The following is a 22,423-nucleotide window of genomic DNA, read 5'->3' as shown; positions in this document are numbered from 1 at the left end:
AGCATCAGTTTCTACATACATGCTGATGGCACACAGCTCTAACCTCACCATTAGCTCTCTTAACTCCTCTACTGTGATTAAATTGTCAGACTGTTTATTCAAAATCAAATACTGAACGAGAAAATATTTCCTCAACTTAAATTTTGGAAATACCAAATGCATTGTCTTCAGTTCCCACTCCAAACTCTGTTCCGTAATCACCAACTCCATCTCTGACCCTGACAAGCCCAAGGCTTACCAGAATGTCTGCAACCTTGGTGTCACATTTGCCCCTGAGATGAACTTGTGGCTATGTATTCTCACCATCACTAAGACTGCCTATTCCCATTTCTATAACATTGTTCGACTCTGTCCCTTGCTACTGAAACCCTCATCTTTGCCTGTAAAGTCTAGACTTGACTATTCCAATGCACTCGTGGCCAGCCTCCTACAATTTACACTCTGCAAACTTGAGGTCATCCAAAACGCCACTCACTGCCTGTGTCCTAACTCAGGCCAAGCCCTGTTCACCCATCACCCCTGTGCTCACTAATCTGCATTGGCCCTCGATAAGCAATGCTTCAATTTTAAAATTCTCATTCATTTTTTCAAATCCCTCCATGGTCTCATCCCTCTCTACTTCTGTTATCTCCTACAACCCTTAAACTTTTGAGATACTGTGCTCCTCTAAATCTTGGCTTCTTGACCATCCCCAATTTTAATCACTCCATCGTTGGTGGCTGTGCCTTCAGCTGCGAAGGCCCTAGCTCTAGCATTCCCCCCACTACCTCTCCATCTCTCTTTACTTATTTAAGACAGTTCCTAAAACCTATGGTCTTGGACCAAGCTTTTGGTCATCTGCCCTCCTATCTACTTTTCATGGTGTCAAATTTTGCTTTTTAATGTTCCTGTGAAGCACCTTGGAATGTCTTATCACATTAAAGACACTATATAAACATAAGTAGTTGTTGGGGAAAGGTCTCAAGATTCACAAGATTGTTTTCAAATGAAGTATGACACTGAGCCATGAGATTTTAGGACTGATGGCTAAAAGCTTGGACAAAGATAGGTTTTAAGGAGTATCTTAAAAGGAGAAGAGGGGTAGAGAAATTTAGAGAAAGAATTCCAGAACTTAAGAGTCCAGGCAGCTGAATCACAGCTACCAATGGGAGATCAATGAAAATCTAGGATGGCACAAATAAATTAAAACAATTTGCATTTATTCAGCACCTCTACTGTATAAAGTATCAAGGTGCCTTACAGAGTGAAAAAAGTAGATAATAAGGAACAAATGCTAAGCCATAATGGGAGAATTAGAAGAGATAACAAAGTTTGGTCAAAGGAATGGGTTTTAAGTTTTATAAGATGGAGACAGCAGTAAAAATGTTCAAAGAGGGAGTTCTAGAGAGCAGAATCAAATGGCTGAAGGATCTCCCATCAATGGTAGGGTGAAGGGAAGTAGGCTATACAGAAGGCCAGTAAGTGGACCAAAAGGTGACGGAGGAATCTAAGATTAGAGATGGAGCATGGCCATGAAAGGACTTGAGGATGAGGATTTTCAATTCAATGTGTTGGGCACAGGAAGCTAACCTAGTTCAGCAAGCAAAGGGAAGATGCAAGAGCAGGAGATGATATATCAAATACAGAGGCAAAAAAAACATGGACAAGATTTTTGATGACGGCAATGATGTGTTACAGCAAGTATATGTAACATGAGGTCTCTGCATCATGTATCTTGTCTGAGCATAATTTCCTCTAACAAAGCCATCAGTGAAAGATTCAGTGCCTAGAACTGGTACAGAGATGGTCCCAAAATTTTCTCTCTCATATACTCCAACAGAGGCAGGGTATTGCAGAGGTGAAAAAGATAAATAGGATGTGGGAATTTAAAACTCAGCTCTACCGAGGTTTCATTGGCGTGAGTAACCGGGAGGGATAATGGAGTTAAGGGTAAAGGAGCAGAGTTTAAAACAGAGGCCAAAAATGATAATTTTGGTCATCTTGATAGTTAGCAAAGAGGAAACTTAGATTAACATACAGAGATGACTGTGGGTTCAAACTGGTGGCGAGTTAGGTCTGGAGTCATCAGTATAAATACAGAACCTGACTGCATGCCTCCAAATCATATCACTGAGGGGGAATGAATAGGCAAGAAAGAGAAGTGCTCTTTGGGGATTTGAGAGGGATGGAATGAGAAACCAGTGCTGCATTGCTGCAGGTAACAGTGAAAATATGTGAAGCCAGTCCAATGGAGCTGGGCAACAGAGAAAAAATACAGGAGGATGGTATGGTGACTGTATCAAATCCCAACAGTGATCGAAAAGGGATAACACATTATGGTTGCAGACAACGTCACGTGCAGCTCTGGCCAGAGTGGTCTCAGTTCTGTGAGTATGGCAAAAGCTGGACTGAAGGGAATTTTGAAAGAGGCGGCATTGAAGTAGAAAGTGTTGTCATGTTCAAACAAAAGGAAATTGGAAAAGGGATGACAGCCAGAGAGGGCAAATGAGTAAGCAATGTGTTTTTTTTTGAGGGGGGAATTGATTTTGCAACAGTTCCAAAAAGGGAGAGAAGCAGTGGCTAACCAAAGGGAGGCATTTAAATTTACAAGAACAGCAAGCATTAGAGCCAGAAGAAACGAGGTCAGAGTCGGTAGCTGAGGAAGATGGCAGAGAAACTAATAATAGGGGCGTGGAGATAAGATTAATGTATAAAAAGGCTTTAACTGTATAATTATATAGTTCAGCATTAAGACAACATTCAACAATAAAATAAGATGACTCAAATGTAAAATCAATATTTGAAGTGAATATAAATGGATGTTTACATGTACTTAATTAAAAGTCAACAAAATAAGGAAAAAAGATATGAAATAAGAAAAGGAATTTACAAAGTTTGATGCCTATTTTTAAAACTTAAGTTGTAAACATGAAAATCAAGACGGACAGATCCAGTGAACCAAGCAGAACCATGCATCATTTATCTACCTACCATAACAAACATATTTTTCAATCCATAATATGCTACAAACATGGAAATGTTAAATGGGCCTAATCTTAACTCTGGGAAAAATTTATAAAAAGGATACTTACTTTGCATTAACTAGAATGACTAACATGAGAAAAAAGATTAGGAAAGGGTCTGCTTGCTGTAGATACACATCCCACATCAGCTGGGCAACATCTTCTGTACAACAGCCGGCAAAGAGGCTTGCTCCCTTCAGAACAATATATAGAAAAACAAGAATGTTTCAGAAACTGAAATTACTAAAAGTCCAAAATCATAGCTTCACGGCAATTCATAACCATATTTCAGGAATATAGCTTTCAAAAAACATCTCGACAAAGAGAATAATGGCTAATTAGCTAATAGCCTAATAAAAATGAAATAAGTTCAAGGCACTTCTAACCATCACCTGAACCAGGAATTGATTAAAACTGTGCTACACATATATAATTTTTGCTCAAGAAAAGAATCCTATTTTTCATTGCTCAGTTTAGACAGATTCTTCAGGCATAAGGAGGTTCACAAAAATACTCTAATTGGATTCTAGCAAAAGGGTATTAATGGAATGTTTTGAATCATATCATATAATTGTACATACAGTTCACATATTAAATTGTGAAGTACAAAATGTAAAGATCAGTCTATGATAATGGATTTACAAGAGGCAAAACTGTACTGCTTTAGTTGAAAGGGGTAATGGGAAGGGAAAGCTTATATACCAGCTCTACCTCACCACTACCTCAGTTGATCCCTCCACCTGTCTAAATTGTCAGACAGCTTGTCTGGCATCCAGAACTGGCTGACCCAAGACTTTCCCTAACTAAATTTTGAGAACACTGAAGATATTATCTTCGATCCCTCATGGCAAACATCATTTCTTAGCCACTGCCTCCATCCTCTACCTGACAACTGTCTGAAGCTGAACCAGACTGTTTGCAACTCTGGTGTTATGCTTGACCCCAAACTACTGACTAATGATTCTTGCCATTACCAATTTCATCTATTTCTACCTTCTTATCACAGAACTCTGCCCTAGCGTCAATTCATTTGCTGCTGAAAACCTCATCCATGCTTCTGTTACCACTAGGCTTAACTATTCCAACAGACCTTTGGCTGCAAACTTGTGGTCACAAAAAACTCTGCTGTCCCTATCGAGATGATGGTTAGTCTCGCTAGAGATGATGGTTAGTTTAGGAAGGACAGGAAAAAATATAAAGTTATTTTAAAAATACTCCTCAGAAAAGATAAAATTACTTAAGTATTAGGCCTCTATTGAACCTACTCTTTAGCATATTCAGTGATTTTAAAACAGTATTTCTAACCATACAAAACTACAGTGCATAGGGTGAGATCTCTGAAAGAAAATTGCCTGATACAAGGGTACTTCTAAAGCTTATTGAGAGCTAACACTGACATGAGCAAGAGTTGAAAGCCAATTTAGATAGAATTACATTATTCTGTGTCATTCTGGAGTGCTCTGATTATAGCACAAACTGAAATTTCTTTACTTATCAAAGCCTGTAGGATGACTTGAATTCTCAAATAATTAATTATAGTACACAATGATATAAATTCTAATAGTCAATTTATTAGTCATACCCAATAAAGGTATGCATTTAGGTGCAAAGCGATCAAAGTACACAAAAATAATCTGAATAAGTATAATTTTTGCCATTTCAAAGAACAGATTGGGGCTGCATAATAAATTTATATATAAAGAATAAAACTTGCCAAATTTTATTAAATAAGGAAAATGAAATCTGTTCAAAGATGAAATTAGGTAACTGAGAAAAAACAGCATTTCCAAAATTTAAAATACTGATCTAAATTATGAGGCTGGATTAAAAAATAAGCCTACAATTAACTCAACTGAACTCTACCAAAAATCTTACTTTTTGTAAAAAAAAGTACTTCTATATGCTATATGTGGATATAATAATAATGACATAAATGAGTAGGGCAAACAATATTAGATACAGAGAAAGAGGTTTCAGGCTATTTAGTGGCTAGAATGTTGAAAAATAGAATGTTTTTTGAAGAGATATATTTACCCAGTTGATTGCATAGGAGTCTGGAGTAATCTTCTTTGTATCAAGAAAAGAGCAAAGCTCTGGTTCATGATACTGCAGAAGAAGCCTGAAGAGGTGGAATGGTCGACCCTTGGGGACACAATCCCTTTATATAAAAAAAAAAGCAGCATTTCAGTGTGGAAAGCAAAACTTCAACTTGGTACACAGTTATCTATGCCAGCTGGCAATTCACTTAAGAACATAAGAGACCTGTGGGATCATTTCAATCCTATGCAAAGTAATTAACTACAAATAAATGGCACTGTGAGATAGAGAATAGAGGCACCTTGACTATATGCCACAAAAAAGAAAATTAATTCAGTTGACACCTGTGTGTTCTTACCTAGGTATGTATTTATTCATGATGGCATAAAAACAATTATATAAATCATTCCGTGGCAATCGGAGTGGAACAAGAGGTTTAAGCAAGTCAGTCCAGCCAAGACTCTGAGTATACGTGACATTTCGGGATTTGCAGTAGAATGTGATCACAGATTCAACATCTGAAAGTAATTGTGTCTTTTCCTCTTCCGGCACTGAAAAATAGTCTACATGTAGGAAAAGGAAAATGTTAATGTACAAGAATTATAACACATCACTTTAGAACTGTTAATGTGCTAAATTTCATAAAGGGGAACAAATCTAGTCGTTAAAAAAGGACACTTAAACACATTTTTTACAAAGGGAACCATAATCAATGGAACTATCAGGATAGAAACCACACAGAGGAAGATTCCTTTGATAATGCTGTACTATATTGTAAACTATAGCTATCAAAGCTGGAGAAGGAGTCAAAAGTGCCAGTTTGATCTCAATGCCGCTGTTTTTTTCATCAATACACACCTCCACATAATCAAAGCACCAGAAATCATTAAAATGTATATCACAATCATTTTTTTCCTTGACCCTTATTTTCTACCAATTGCTCTCAAGATATAGACTTCTTGTTGAAATACAATATCGCAGGTAGCTGTACTCTCTGATACCTTACCCCATTATCCATTATTGATGTGAGAAGTTAGTCAGTAAGGGTTAGTAAGCTATTTCAATATACCAGGGTAGGGGGCAAAGAGCCTCAGCTGCCTAAGCCTCAAACTCTGGAATTCTGTCCCTAAAGCCTCACCCATCTCACTTGCTTCCTTTAAAATGGCCCTCAAAACCTGACAACTTTGACCAAGTATTTGGTCACCGGTCCTAATATTTCCTTATTGCTCTCAGTGACAAATTTTGTTTGATAATGCTCCCATGGAGTGTTTTGAAATGTTTTACTATGATAAAGTAGCTATATAAATGTAAGTTGATGCTTTCCTGCTTTCAATCAATATTTACTAACTTGCATTTGCTCTGGACACAAAACAGGAGCAAGAACCCTAAATGACTTTCCCATCACTAATACAGGGTGCTGATGCCAACAACACCTTTATTAATTGTAATCTCCAAATTCCTAGCGAGTTACCAGTAAATGAACCAATGTGACATTTTTCAGCAAGGAACACATCAACAACAGTAACTTGCATTTATGCTGTTTATTTAATGTAAAAACACAATCAGATAAAAAAATATCACTGAGCAAAGAAAGGGAATCTTATGAGAGGCTTGGCTGGTTTTAAGGAGTGTATAAAACTGAAAGGCTGTAATGAGTTTTAGGGCAAAATTTCCAGCACTTAGGGTACAGCCGTCAATATTAGAATGAAGGAAGTGGAGAATGCATAAGGGGTCAGCATTGCAGAAATGCAGCATTATCAGAGGGATGTAGGGCTGGAGGTGGAGACAGAAACATAAAGGGCCAAGGAAATGGAGAAATTTGAACAAAATGAGGATTTTTAAATCAAGGCATTGGTGGGCAAAGCTAATTTCACCTCGAGGGCTGGAAGCCAGACAGTCAGGAAATACAGAGGCAGTGATAGGGTCTAGAGATGGCAGTGATGTAGAGCTGGGTGACATCAACATGTACTTGTAACCCGACATCATGTCTTTGGATGATGTCGTCAAGGGCAGCGTGTATAATATATCTTGGGCATGTTGTAAGCTACAAGTGACTTATTTGTCTTTCAAACAGCTTTAAATCTCAAAATTATCGCAAGAACAAATCATTTATGAACTGGAAATAGGATCCTCAATTGAAGCCAGACAGGCAGATGGGGCTATGGAAGGTAGGGAAAACAAGCCAAACAGAAAATTATTAACATCAGTTATACAATTATCTAACCTTAAATGAACATATACACACTGTTTCCATGCACAGCAGGTAGACTACAGAAAATTGTCCATTTAAAAGCAAATAAAGAATTCAAATGCAGGGAGACTTTCCCTTTTAACCACAAAGAGAAGACACACATTAAATAGTAAAAATTCAGAAGTGGAGGAACAAAGCCTTAAAGGTTCAGATGCACACAAAGCTACACAAAAAAAATTGGATCCTATGTTTTTATAAATAGAGATATAGAGCACATAAGCAAAGAGGTCATTTTAAACCCATACAAACTGTTGAAAGAGTAGTGTCTCCAGTTTTTGGTGTCTTATTTTAGAAAATATGTCAAGACCACAATATTCACAAGATTCATGATACTGGGGACTAGAGTTTTCAGCTCTGCGGTGAGACTAGAGAAACAGGCCATCTTTTCATTAAAATAAAGGTGGTCAAAAGATCTACAGAGATGTTCAAAATTAGAGGTTTTAACACTTAATTGGAAAAATTTTATCCCACTGGTTGGTGACTCACTAATTTGTGGCTCAGGACGTTGTCATAATTCTATTTATCAGCACTGGCAACATGATGCTGGATGTTGTTGATAGCTTCACATATCAAGGCTCCATAATTACCAGCAATCTGTTACTTGATGCTGAAAGCAACACAAAAATGCATCGCTAAAGCTGCAGCTGTTATGTCCAAGCTGAATGAGAGAGTTGGAAAAACAACAACCTGACTGAGAACACCAAACTACGAGTCAACCAAGCTTGTGCCCTCAGTGTACTCCTCTACATTGGTGAGACCTGGACAACAGGTGCTAGGCAGGAGAAAAAGCTGAACGGTTCCTCTGTGCTGTCCCATTTGTATCCTTGGCATCTCTTGGCAGGACAAGGTACAACCTCACAGGTCATGAAGTGTGCTAATTCCATCAGCATACACATATTGCTAAACCAATGACATCTGCACTTGCTTGGCTGCGTTCAAAGGATGGGTGACAGCCGTGTACCCAAAGACCTTCTGGATGATGAATTGGCCACTTGGTCAGGACCTCCTAGGCCATATCTCCACTACAAAGAACACCTGCAAGCAAGATGTGAAGATGGCGGGCACTGACACTGACAACTGGGAAACAGTTGGCCATGACCTCTGGAGCTGACTGTTTGAAACACATCGGAAGAGGCGAGTAGAAACAAAAAGCTCATCTGGCCAAGAAGACAGCCCAAAGAAAACAAAGGCCAGCGAATCTTGCACCTACTTAGTCCACTATCTTCCCCTGCAGAAAATGAGGCGGAGACTGCCATACTAGAGTGGGTGTCCTGAGCCACACCAGGCAATGGTTTACACAGGGTTGCCCATTATGGCTCAAACTATCGTTTCAGAAGACGAAAGGCTGCCACGAATTCGAGGGTATAAATTTTAAAACGAAGTGAGAAATTAAGATGTGGAATACCATACTAGAAAGTGGTAGATGGAGACTAGATTTTCAATAGAAGTGGATAAATATTTGAAAGAAAAGAAGTTAAAAAAGGTATGGAGAAAAGGGAGGGGGATGGGACTAAGAAGATAGCTTTTTCAGAGAGCCAGCACATGCAATTGGCTGAATGGCTTTCTTGTGTGCTGTAAAATTCTATTTCTCCCACAACCTTCAGGTTTTTAAAGCCCAAGCTTAACACACCCAATCATAATCTCTCAATTTATCTAGTTTTTACTTCTTTTCTTTTCAATCTCAATGGCGTCCAGCACTGTGGACCTCAGCTGCAATGGCTCTCCCTCTTTCATTCATGTTTGACAGTAATTATTATAAGGAGTAACCCGAGGAGAGACAAACATTTGGTATTTTACAGAAGTTACTTAATTAATTTACCTATGAGTTTTTGGCAGTCTTCTTGAATTAACGTCTGTTCAGGTAGGTCTAGAGATCCATCCCATGATCCCAAGCTACCCACTTTCCCTGCTACATTAAGTGAAATCTGAAAAGTAGAAAGGGTTAAAATTTAACATATCACAGAAAAAAATAATAAACTTACATTTGTTCCAGATTCACATGATGCGACTTTTGAAGTGCAGTAGCTGTAGTAATGTAGGCAAACACAGCAGATAATTTGCACGCACTGAAGTCCCACAAACAGCAATAAGACAAATGATCAAGCATTCTGATATGTGTGGTGTTAGTTGAAAGACAAATGTCAGCCAAAATGCTTGGAAAATTCACCTGGATCTTCTCTGAATAGTCCCACTGGATCTTTTATGTCCACCTGAGCAAACAAATGGGGCCTGAGTTTAATTTCTTGCAGCACCTCCAATAGTGCAGCAATCCTTCAGTACTGCACTGGGGTGCTAGTTCAGATTTTTAAAAAATTCATTCATGGAATGTGGGCATCAATGGCTAGGCCAGCATTTATTGCCCACCCCTAAATGCTCTCGAGGTGGTGGTGGTGGTGAGCTGCCTTCTTGAACTGCTGCAGTCAGTGTGGTGTAGGTACACCCACAGTGCTGTTAGGGAGGAAGTCCCAGGATTTTCATCCGGCGACAGTGAAGGAACGGCAAGATATTTCCAAGTCAGGTGGTGAGTGGCTTGGAGGGGAACTTCCAGGTGGTGGCGTTCCCATCTGTCTGCTGCCCTTGTCCTTCTAGATAGTAGCAGTCATGGTTTGGAAGGTAAAAGCAAAATACTGCGAATGCTGGAAATCGGAAACAAAAATAGAAAATGCCGGATAAACTCAGCAGGTCTAACAGCATCTGTGGAGAGAAAAAAAAGCTAACGCTTCGAGTCCTTATGACTCTTCTTCAGAGCTAAAGAGAAGTAAAAATGTAATGAAATTTATACTGCTTAAGGGGGTGGAGCAGGTGAAGCTGGATAGATGGCCAGTGATAGGTGGGGGCAAAGGAGAGATTGCCAGAGATGTCATGGACAAAAGGGCAAAGGGGTGTTAATGATAGTGGTACTGGCTAAAGGAAGTGCTGATGGTGGCATTAAGGTCAGAGATCAGAATGTGATAATAGCAGGACAAGGGTAAGCACTCTGAAAAGAACATCATGAACAAGTGACAGATGGTCCTCGTGGGGGTGGGATGAGGGGAGGGGGCAGTGATGGGAAAAAAGATTAAAAATAGGATAAAAGGTGGCCACCATCAGTACTTCCTTTATCCAGTACCACTATCATTAACACCCCTTTGTCCTTTTGTCCATGACATCTCTGGCAATCTCTCCTTTGCCTCCACCTATCACTGGCCTTCTATCCAGCTTCACCTGCTCCAACCCCTTTAAACAGTATAAATTTCATTACATTTTTACTTCTCTTTAGCTCTGAAGAAGAGCCATGGTTTGCAGGGTACTGTCTAAGGATGCTTCGTGAGTTCCTGCATCTTGTAGATGGTACACACTGCTGCCACTGCGCGTCAGTGGTGGAGGGAATGAATGGTTGTAGATGGGGTGCCAATCAAGTGGGCTGCTTTGTCCTGGATGGTGTCAAGCTTCTTGGAGTGTTGTTAGAGCTGTACTCATCCAGGCAGGCGGAGAGTATTCCATCACACTCCTGACTTGTGCCTTGAAGATGGTGGACAGGCTTTGGGGAATCAGGAGGTGAATTACTTGTCACAGGATTCCTAGCCTCTTGTAGCCACAGTATTTAAATGGCTAGTCCAGTTCAGTTTCTGGTCTATGGTAATCCCCAGGATGTTGATAGTGGTGGATTCAGTGATGGTAATGCCATTGAATGTCAAGGGGCGATGGTTAGATTCTCCCTTGTTGGAGATGGTCATTGACTGGAGTAGGCCATTTAACCCCTAGAACCTGTTCTGCAATTCAGTGATATCAGGGCCGATCTGCACACTAACTTCATCTACTCACCTTAGCTCCATATCCATTTATATTCTTGACTAGCAAAAAGTTATTGATGTGAGATTTAAATTTATTAATTGAGCTAGCATCTACTGCTTCTGATGGGACACCGCATCACACTTCCACCATTCTTTGGGGGAAAAGTGCTTCCTAACTTTTCTCTTGAATAGACTGGCTTTGATTTTAAGGTTATGCCCCTTTGCCCTACACTCCCCCACCAGCAGAAAAGCTGTCTATCCTATAAATTACTTTCAAAATCCTAAAAGCATCTATCAAATCAACCCTTAGTGTTCTATATTCCAGGAAATACAATTCTAGTTTATATATATTTCCTCATAATCTAACTCTTGGTAATGTTCTGGTGAGCCTGCAATGCACTCCTTCCAAGGTCAATATATCTTAAGGTGCATGCTCTCCATAGTCACCATCTAAGCTCAAACAAGAACAAGAAACAAGACATCAAACAATGTCCATCAAATAATACCCCAGCAAGGGTTATAATCTTTGGGAGAGAAGAAAATATTTCATATTAAATCATGATTTTTGTAATATACCTGACAGTTGTTGAGACTTAATACTATCTAAAGCTTCTACTTGAAATCAGTCCTTTGAGAGCTGACATTATTAACAGATGAAATCCAGAGAACAAAGCCTTTTATCAAGCTGTCAAATTTGAAGCTTAATATACACTGCTATGCAATGACCATGTAAATCTTGCGTACAGTAATGCAAGAGCAGAAATCTCCAATGGAATGGGTGTCACTGAGAATCTTTTTTTTAACCTTTTGATAGTGTACAGCTACCTCACCCAACTGCCCGTCCTTCACTTGTGAGCTGAAACAATGATCAGTAGGCTGGTTGGCCATACAGGACAGACATCACGTGTTTTATCATGAGTCATTGGAAAGCAACCTTACAAGAAATTCTAATTGTTAATTTTCCCTCCATAGTCCAGGAGCACTGAGGCCAACTGAAAAACCTATACTTCTTTCCTTATTCAGATTGGTTAGAATCAAACATAGTACATTCTAGCTTGTGAGATTTCGTACCAAAACATATGGCAAATTTCCTTAGAGGCTCACAGGGGAATATTGGCAATATGATGTTTCTAATGTTTGCTAACATCAGAAATGAAACTGGTAATTGGTGCCACGTGAGCTAAGTTCTAAAAAATACGCTTAACTGCTTGTGTGCGAAGTTTTGGTTTGCCTAAGCAGAGTAATGAAATCAATGTCTGTACAGTCACACTCTATTAAGTGCTGATAGTTCAAATTGGCAAATTCAGTATAACTGTACCATTAACTATTTACCTTCCACACTTTGGCCCTTTGGTCACTTGGTATGCATCGTCCTTGAATTATGTTTCTAAGTGTTTCCAGGTCATAGCCACCTTCATCCAATGCTTCAGCTAGGTCTTTATTCCTAAAGTAGAATGAAAGATTGACTAATTACTAATCACATCATTGATTGTGGGATGATATTTACTTATAGTAATACAGAACGCTACTACTAGCAACTCAATGCAGTTCAAATGTTCACCTTGGTCAATTGAAATACATCAGACTTAGCAATAAGCTAGCCTAACTACTATTCAAAACACATCAACACTGCTTGACCTCTAAATATCAGAAGGGGCTCCTGTCTAATATCAATAAGTGGCTTGTTCGGATTAAAAACTGACTATGACAGTAAATAAAGCCACACTCCTTATACAGAAAAACAAAAAGGTTGAAAACATACTGTAATAAAGACAGGAAATGCTAGAGGCAATCTGTAACATTTGTGGAGGGAAATGCTCTCAACACAGATACTGCCTGACCTGCTAACTCTCCCAGTTTTTTTTCTGTTTATATTTCACATTCCCAGCATTCACAGTATTTTGCTTTTGTTTTAATGGTAATCACACAATAGCAGTACCTGTAAACAGTAGAGAGCATTTATTATATTGTGTGTGTGTACTTTTCATCAATTACCAATGTATAAGATAAATGTAAAACATACTTCAAAGAAGTGGGTCTTTTTTAAATCTGCTAAAACTTCCATTATTGTAAACTATCAAATACAAAACAAAAAATCTGTACAGTTCTCAGCAACAGTACTGGTCTCCTACAATTTTTTTTTCAAATGCTTTTGTACACTAATTTTGTTGAGTGTTCCTGCAATGTACACTGTGTATAATACAATGCTGTTTTATATTTCATGCCTGATATTTTACATTTCCAGTCATCTTGTCCAACCACTGACTAAAATAAGAAAAACATTTAAGGAACGCTGGGCATATTTATTCTTAACAGAGGCAGCATTAATAAAGTACACAATGTTGTCTCTGTCATGTTTATCTGATCACTTTGATTGGGGTTAATGTTGTACTTTCAATCTCAGTTGAGGGTATTCTAATAAGACAATCAAACATTTGACAAGTCCCCATCTAGCTGCATCTCCCCTTATTATGCAGACTGAAAGTGAAAAGAAAATTACATCTGAAAACTTTTAAGTAATCACTGTCAAAGAATATGGAGTTAATACTGTATTTATTAGAAGTACTTTTTAAAAAAAGTTTTTTAAAAAATTGCAGACAATTGCATAACTTTGAAAATTGCATGGACAGGCAATTGTCCAAGCTCTATGTCTGTGACAGTTCTACCTACCATATTTTTAAACCCTTTTATTGGTTCGATGCTGCATTTTTAAACTTAGAAAGAGTTTACAGGTGTCTGGATCAAAAACACTAGCACACCACGACAAGTCATGCTTGGCAAACGTAATAATGTTTGCAAAGAAGTGATAACTGAATAGACATACTATGCTTTACATGTCTATACATGGGTTTTCAGAAGGCATTCGGTAAGGTGTCCCACATGAGGCAGGGAACAAAAAAAAAATCAGGTGTATGGTATAAGAGCAAATGTAGCATCATGGATACAAGATGGGTTGACAGACAGGAAATAAAGGGTTAAAGCTAACAGGTGTTGCTTTGATGGAGAAGGCTTGGCAGTGACATACCCCACCCGCCCCCAGCAATCATTTCTGGGTATACTTATGTTTCCCAGTATTGTTATGACACAGCCGATGGCACATGCTGAGTAGTTCAAATCCTAGAGGGAAACTTGAGACAACTGTCACAACTAATTTTCAATTTGTATAAATTTCGAGATGCGTGCTTTGAATTCAGTAGTAATAAGGCCACCAAGTCTTATAGGTTTTTATAAAACTAGATTAAATATTTATTAATAAGAGAAATGATTTTAAATACATACATAGATCTACAAATTACTACTATGATAACTTTTAAATCCCCTAATCAATGTAACTCCCAGTTACGCTTCCGTTAAGGCAACAGTAAGACACACAGATTTTAAAAGACCCAGGCAAAGAAACATGACACCCTGAACAAATTCCAAGTGAGTTTTCTTAATTTCAGTCCTTTGAAGACAGCACCATAAAGCATAGATGCCGAAGGCTTTTCACACACTTGCAAAATGTTAAAAATGCCTTCCCCTACACACAACCGTTGCTCCTTCTTTATACATATCTTCCTCCTTGAATGCAAATACCCATTGTTTCACTATGCCTTTGGACTTTATCTCCCTGATAATAAAATCATCTCATAACACTAATTTTTACCAGTAATCTTTGGGAAAATAAACATACTGTTTCCGTCCTTGGCCTGCTGCAATGTTCCAGTGAAGCTCAACGCAAACTGGAGTAACAGTGCTTCATCTTCTGATTAGGCACTTTATAGCTTTCCGAACTTAACATTGAGTTCAACAATTTCAGACCATGAACTCTCTCCTCCATCCTCACCCCTTTTTGATCCCCTTTTTTCAATATTCATTTTTATTTTTATTTATTTTTTCCACTTATTTTTAAAATTTATTTCCATTTTTATTCATTGTTTTATTCCCACCTTTTAGCCTATTTTCGATCTTTTTCCCACTACCGTCCCCTCCCCCAATCCTACCCCCACTAGGGCCATTTGTCACTTGCTCATGTTGTTCTTTCCAGAGTGCTTACCCTGGTCCGGCTATTATCACATTCTGCTTCCCACTCAATGTAACCATCAGCACCTCCTTTAGCCAATACCACCACCATTAACACACCTTTGACCTTTTGTTTATGACATCTTTTGCAATCTCTCCTTTGCCTCCACCTAACGCTGGCCTTCTATTCAGCTTCACCTTTTCCACCACCACCCCCCCGCCCCCCACCACAACCAGTACATATTTCACCACTTTTGTACTTTTTAGCTCTGAAGAGTCATATGGACTTGAAATGTTAACTCTGTCTTTCTCTCCACAGATGCTGTCAGATGTGCTGGGTTTTTCCAGTATTTTTTGTTTTTGATACTGTTTCTAAATTTCACCTGGCTAGGTGGCACATTTCACACTTCCTTTGAAAATAATCTAGTCTGATTTATTTCAAAATGCAAATGTTCCTGTGACACTCATGTTTCTAAACTTCCTTATGTTTATCTAATTAACATTTCAAACCTAACCTTTCTTCTTAGATCAAAGCACCCAAACTAATTCAATTAAGTCTTATAAACACACACACATATAGACACATAGACACATCCCACTATTACTCTATTTTACAATAAATTCCAATAACATTGAGAATTATTATATCTTATATTTAGATTATTTGGACTTCAGAACATAATATCAAAAGTTACTGACGGCACAAAAGTAGGTATGGCAAACAGTACAGACTACAAAAGTCTTGAGGAGGACATTGGCAGGTTAGTAAAATGGATATGGAAACGTGGCAGAATTTATTTCAAGCAAAGATTTGAGAGGGAGATAAATTTTGGGATGAAAACCAAGGAATGGAATGTACTCTGAACAGAAAGTTGTTGAAGTATATGGATCAAGAGAAAAATCTAGGGGTTCAAATATACAGTACCTTGAAAAGCAGCAAAGATGAACACGCTGCATTTATGTAGCTTCAAATGGACATGAGGAAAACTGAAGTCAAATGCAGACAAATAAAGCTATAATAAAGGCCAATGGAGTTTTGTGAATGTGGGAAAGGTACAAGAGTGAAAGTGTAATGATAATTTTGTACAAGGCAATGATTGAAGAGATCACATTTAAGAGTGCAATGTGAGGTTTTCAGAACCCATTGTATAAAGGAGATTAAAGCCACGGACAACACAGGGCATAGATCTATCAGGTTAGGAAACTATAATTATGAGAGCTTTTAGATACACTACTGGGGCTATTTCCACTAGAACAGAGGAGGTTTAGTAGAGTGTTTTTTTTAAATTGTGGAGGATTTTGTTAAGATAAACAGGGGATGATTTGCTCTGGTTAGGGTCATTAATTTGAAATTTTCACTTTTAAAACAGTGAGATTAGGAGAAATTATTTTATTCATAGAGCTGGTGAACTCTGGAATGCTTTTCCACCATGTACAGTTGAGGCAGAAACCACTATATTTTTAAATGAAAAAACAGATAAACATTTGAAACATTGGAACATAAAGGGCTACGAGGAGAAAGCAAAACAGTTGTTTGTTTTCGATTCCTCTTACAAGAAGACAGCACAGACAGGATGGGCCAAAGGGCCCCCTTCAGCACTGTAAATTTCTACAGTTCTAAACTTCTATAGTTAATCTCACAGAGCATGCATCAATTGATTAATCTCTTTCACATTCACTGAAGAGAAAAAAATTGCAGAGCTATGGGGAAAGGGCAGAGGAGTGGGACTAGCTAAATTGCTCTTGTATGGAGCCAGCGTGGACAGAATGGACCAAGTTTCCTCCTTCTGAGCTGCAACCATTCTATAAATCTAGGCATGGTGAGTTTAACAGCCCATTCTCTGCTCTAACACTATGATTCAAAGCCATGTAGCATGAGGAAGTTTGTGTCGTCTGTGCCAACCTAGTTGATCTCAGTGACGCAGACAATTGATTCTATGTCCCTGGGCGAGAAAAAGCGGGAAGAATCCATCACCATTAACACACTAGTAATCCAGTGATTATAAACGTAAATAGCACAAATCTGGACATCAAATTAAAACTCATTATGGTGCCCATCCCTATGGCTGAGTAGTCAACACTCACTATCTAGCTTCACTTATGAGTAACAGCCACTTCGGTGAAATACTCGTGGTTGCCAATGTTCGGGAGAACCATACCCCAACACCAGCAAGCACCTTTAGGAAAGGAAGGGGGAAAATGGTGGGGGAAAACTAGAAATTTACATTTATATAGTATACATAATATACAAAAGGTCCCAGCGTGCTTGAGTCATAACAAGAGTTCACAACCTTGGCAGATAAAAGCTGCACAATTTGCAAGGAGAGATGGTGGGCTGCACAGGAGGCCAGAATCAGAAAACTGAAAGGTGTGGAGGGAAGGGCAATCTGAAGGAGAATGCAGAAGTAATATAAAGTGAGGCCACAGAACAAATTATGGTTGAAAATTTTAATTAAGTTTATGTGCCTGGGAACAGGAAGCCAATGAGCCAAAGGACAGGAATGATGAAACATGCAAGGCTTTGTCAGCAGTTGGACAAGCTGGAGTTTGTGGAGGATGAATCAAGGTAGGTGCCATTGGAATAATCGAATCGGACGTCAGAAAAATCATGGATAAGAATTTCAGCAGCAACCTGGCTTACATAGACACAAAGGCAGGTAATGCTGCAGAGGTGGAAATCAGCATTGATGGTGAACTGAAAGCCAGCAGAGCAACAAAGGTTAATCCCAGAAGTCAACTCAGCAGTGTAGTTAATTTTACTATAATTGATTAAATTTTTGACTTTTGTTTGCCCCCAACATAAGAACATAACAATTAGGAGCATCATAAAACATTTGGCCCCTCGAACCTTCTCCGCCATTCAATAAAATTATGGCTGATCTAATCGTGGCTTCAATTCCACTTTCCTGCCTGTCCCCATAATCCTTGATTCCTTGTCAATCAAAAATCTTACTCATCCTTGAATATCAATTACCCAGCCTCCGCTGCTTCCTTAGGTAGAGAATTCCAAAGATTAACGACACTCAGAAGAGATTCCTCACCTCCATCTTGAATTGGAGACCTCTTATGAAACTGTGCCCCTTAGTTCTAGATTCACCCAGAGAGGAAATATTCTCTCATCATCTACCCTGTCAAGCTCCCTCAGAATCTTATATTTTTTAATAAGATCACCTCTCATTCTTCTCAAGTCCAATGAGTATAGTCCCAACCTGTTCAACCTTTCCTCACAAGACAATTCCTTCATTTTTTTTTATTCCTTCACAGGATGCAGGCTAGGCCAGCATTTCTTCCCCCATTCCTAAGTGCCCTTCAGAAGGTGGTAGTGAACCACCTACTTGAACTGCTGCAGAAATGCCCACAGTTCTGTTAGGAAAGCAGTTCCAGAATTTTAACAAAGAGACAATGAATGAATGGCGATATAGTTCCAAGTCAGGATGGTGTGTGACTGGGATGGGAACTTGCACCTGGTATCTTCCCATGCATCTGCTGTCCTTGTCCTAATTGGTGGAGGTCATGGGTTTGGAAGGTGCTGTTGAAGAAGCCTTGGTGAGTTGCTGCAATGCATCTTATATATGGTACATCTTATATATGCTGTCACTGTGCATTGGTGGTGGAGGAAGTGAACGTTTAAGGTGGTGGTGCCAATCAAGCAGGCTGTTTTGTGCTAATGGTGTTGAGGTTCTAGAGTATTGCTGGAACTGCACTCATCCAGGCAGATGGAGAGTATTCCATCACATTCCAGACTTGTGCCTTATAGATGGATAACAGGCTTTGAGGAGTCAGGAGCTGAGTACTCACTGCAGAATTCCCACCCTTTGACCTGCTCCTGCAGCCAAAGTTCTTACAGGGCTGGTCCAGTTAAGTTTCTGGTCAACAGTAACAGAATGTTGATGGTGGGGAATTCACTGATAACAGGGAGATGGTTATCTCTTGTTGGAGATGGTCATTGCTTGGCATTGTATGGCAAAAATATTACTTGCCAGTTATCAGCCCCAGCCTGAATGTCATCCTGGTCTTGCTGCATTTGGACATGGACTGCTTCAGTATCTGAAGAGTTCTGATTGGTGCTGAATGTTGTGTAATCATCAGTCAACATCCCCACTTCTGACCTTATGATGGAGGGAAGGTTATTGATGAAGCAGCTGAAGATGGTTGGGCCTTGGACATTACCGAGGAACTCCTGCAGCGATGTCCTGAGATTGAGATGATTGACCTTCAACATGAATCTACCTAGTGACCCTTTCTGAACCTCCAAAGTAAGTGTACGCTTCCTTAAATAAGTAGTCTATGGCTCTATGAACATAACTGTATGCAATCTGCAAAAGAGACAGCTATATTACCCAGGGAGATACAGCAGACATCAAGGGGAGTCTAGTTATCTGGTTTAGATGAGATGTCATTGATGATGTCAGAAGAGGGTTTTGAAAATGACATTCTAAGTGTGGTCTCATCAAGGCTCTGCACATTTGTAGCAAGACCTCCTTACTTTTATCTTCCATCCCCTTGCAATAAAGTCCAATATTGCCGTCCTAATTACTTGACGTACCTGCTTGCTAACTTTCTGTGGTTCCTATAAGAGGGCACCCAGATTCCCCTGTACAGCAGCATTCTGCAGTCTCGCTCCATTTAAATATTCTGCTTTTCTATTCTATCCACCAAAGTGCACATCCTCACATTTTCCAACTTTATACTCCATCTGCCAAATTTTTACCCACTTAGTTAACCTATTAGACATCTCTTTGCAGAATTCTGTGTCCTTCTCAGAACTTGTTTTGCAACTTATCCTTGTATCGTCAACAAATCTGGCTACGATACACTCGGTCCCTTTAGCCAAGCCATTAATATAGATTGCAAATGGCTGAGACCCCATAATTGATCTCTGCGGTACTCCACTAATTAAAATTTGCCAACCTGAAAATGCCCCAGTTATCCCAACTGTTTCAGATTCTCTAGCCAATCTTCTATCAATGCTGATATATTATGTCCAACACCATGAACTCTTACCTTGTGTGGTAAACTTTTATGGAGCACCTTATCAAATGACTTTTGAGAAATCCAAACACACTACATCTACTGGATCCAGTTTATCCACCCTGCTTGTTATACCTCCTCAAAGAATTCTAATAAATTTGTCAAACATAATTTCCCTTTCATGACTCTGCTTCATTGTATTATGATTTTCTAAATGTCCTACTACTACATTAATAATGAATTCTAGCATCTTCCCAATGACAGATGTTAGACTAACTGGCCTATAATCTCCTGCTTTGTCTCCCTCCTTTCTTGAGTAGATGTGCTATATTTGTGGTTTTCCAGTCCGCTGGGACATTTCCAGAACCTAGGGAATTTTGGAAGAATACAAACAATGCATTCATTATCTTTGCAGCCACTTCTTTTAAGACCCTAGGATGCAGACCATCGGGTTCAGGGGACTTATCAGCCTTTTGTCCCACTAGTTTTTCTAATACTTTTTCTATAGTGATAGTGGTTTTAATTTTCCCCCCTTGTTTTTCTACCATTCTTGGGACAGAATTGTATCTTCAACTGTGAAGACAGGTACAAATTACTGTTCAAAGTCTCTGCCATTTTCTTGTTTCCTATTATTAATTCCACAGCCTCATCATGTAAGGGACCAACATTTGCTTTACTTACTCTCTATCTTTTTATATACTCATAGAAGCTCTTACTGTCTTGTTTTTATATTTCTTGTTAGTTTACTCTCATATTGTAATTTCTTCCGCTTTTTTTCAAGTCATCCTTTGCTGGTTTCTAAAAATCTTCCCAATCTTCTGGCCTATCATTAATTTTCACAGCACTGTATACCTTTTCCTTCAATTTGATGCCATCAATTAACTTCCTTAGTTAGCCATGGAGATATATTCCATTGGGAAAGAGATTTATGAAACATCTCCTTGAACGTTTGCCACTGTTTCTCTACCAGCTTACCTTTAATCTATCTTCCCAGTCCACTGTAGCTAATTCTGTCCTAAAACCCTTGTAATTGCCTTTACTTAAGTTTGAAGGCACCTGATTCAGATCCCAGTTTTCACCCTCAAACTGAATGTGAAAATCTATCATGTTATGATCACTCTTGCCTAGAGGATCCTTCAGTACGAGATCATTAATTAGTCTTGTCTCATTACACATTCCCAGGTCTAAAATATCTTATTCCTGGATGGTTCCAAAATGTATTGTTCTAAGAAACTGACCTGAATACACTCCATGAACCCATCTCAGAGCTACCTTTGCCAATTTGATTTGCCCAATGTATAAGATGATTAAAATCTCCCACAATTATTGAAATACCCTTTCTTGTTAGCCTCCATTTATTTCTTGATTTGTAGTCTGTTCTACAGTGTAGCTGTTAGGGAGCATATAAACTACTCCCACCAGTGACTTATTTTCCTGACAATATCTTATCTCAACTCAAACTGATTCTACATCTTGATCTTACAAGCCAAGGTAATTTCGCATTACTGTACTGATCTCATCCTTTATTAGCAAAGCTACCCCAACTCCCTTTCCTTTCTTCTTATCCTTCCGAAATGTTAAATACCCTTGAATATTCAGCTCCGAGCCTTGGTCACTTTGCAACCATACCTCTGTAATGGCTATCATATATGACCAATTTATTTCTATTTATGCTATAGATTCATCCATCTTGTTATGAATGCATTCAGAGAAAGAGCCCTTAATTCCGTATTTTTATCAATTTTCCCTACTCTGATCCCATTTGCTGGTGTACTCTAATGTTTGTATGCTCAGTTCTTCCTTGTCACACACTGGTTATCAATATCCGTATCACTACCCTTTCTTGTTAACGTTCTAAGTCTCCCCTTACATGAACCCTCAACACCCCCCCGCCCCCCCCACCCCCACACTATTTAGTTTAAAAGCCTTTCTGCTCACCTTCCTCCCTTCCCTTTTCCCCTGTGCAGCTCCTTACTTACTTACTGTTCTCTCTCCGCCTTCTTACTGGTTTGCATATTTAATAGAAATCCTTCTTTCAGCAACTGTGCTGACTTGTAGAGATGGAGATAGGTCCTGTTTCCTGAGCGAGGGTTACCAGATCTATGCCAATTTTACATCATTATTTTATTTTGATTTTGGAGTGGACAAAACTTACAAGACAGAATTTGTTTCTCATCCCTAGCTACCCTAAGGTGGTCATGGTGGTGGGCTGTCTTCTTTAGCTCATTCATTTCTTATTGTGGTAGTGCTCCTGAAAGTGTCAGGTACAGAATTCTAAGACAGCAGCACAGCAATGAAAAAAATAGCAATATATCATGAAAAAGAACAATGAGAGATTTGGAGGGGATCTTGTAGTTCTTGGCAGTCCCATGGCATTGCTGTTCTTG

General features: G+C 39.0%; 1 protein-coding gene across 2 annotated transcripts in view; it reads right to left on the bottom strand.

Annotated features, from left to right (window-relative positions):
- The window catches only part of tbc1d23 (TBC1 domain family, member 23), a 74,658-nt gene that overhangs the window by 47,030 nt on the left and 5,205 nt on the right, over positions 1 to 22,423 (bottom strand). For both annotated transcript variants that reach the window (XM_078560086.1, XM_078560087.1), the window contains exons 2-6: positions 12,396 to 12,507; positions 9,110 to 9,215; positions 5,398 to 5,602; positions 5,037 to 5,160; positions 3,072 to 3,196 (exon numbers count right to left, since the gene is read on the bottom strand). In XM_078560086.1, coding sequence (XP_078416212.1) covers positions 3,072 to 3,196; positions 5,037 to 5,160; positions 5,398 to 5,602; positions 9,110 to 9,215; positions 12,396 to 12,507 — 672 coding nt within the window. The remainder of the gene's footprint in view (positions 1 to 3,071; positions 3,197 to 5,036; positions 5,161 to 5,397; positions 5,603 to 9,109; positions 9,216 to 12,395; positions 12,508 to 22,423) is intronic.

The sequence above is a fragment of the Cetorhinus maximus genome, chromosome 16 (assembly GCF_964194155.1).
Source record: "Cetorhinus maximus chromosome 16, sCetMax3.hap1.1, whole genome shotgun sequence".
In the NCBI taxonomy this organism is placed as follows: domain Eukaryota; kingdom Metazoa; phylum Chordata; class Chondrichthyes; order Lamniformes; family Cetorhinidae; genus Cetorhinus; species Cetorhinus maximus.
The sequence above is the reverse complement of the archived record's forward strand: the minus strand, read 5'-3'. Positions and strand labels throughout refer to the sequence as shown.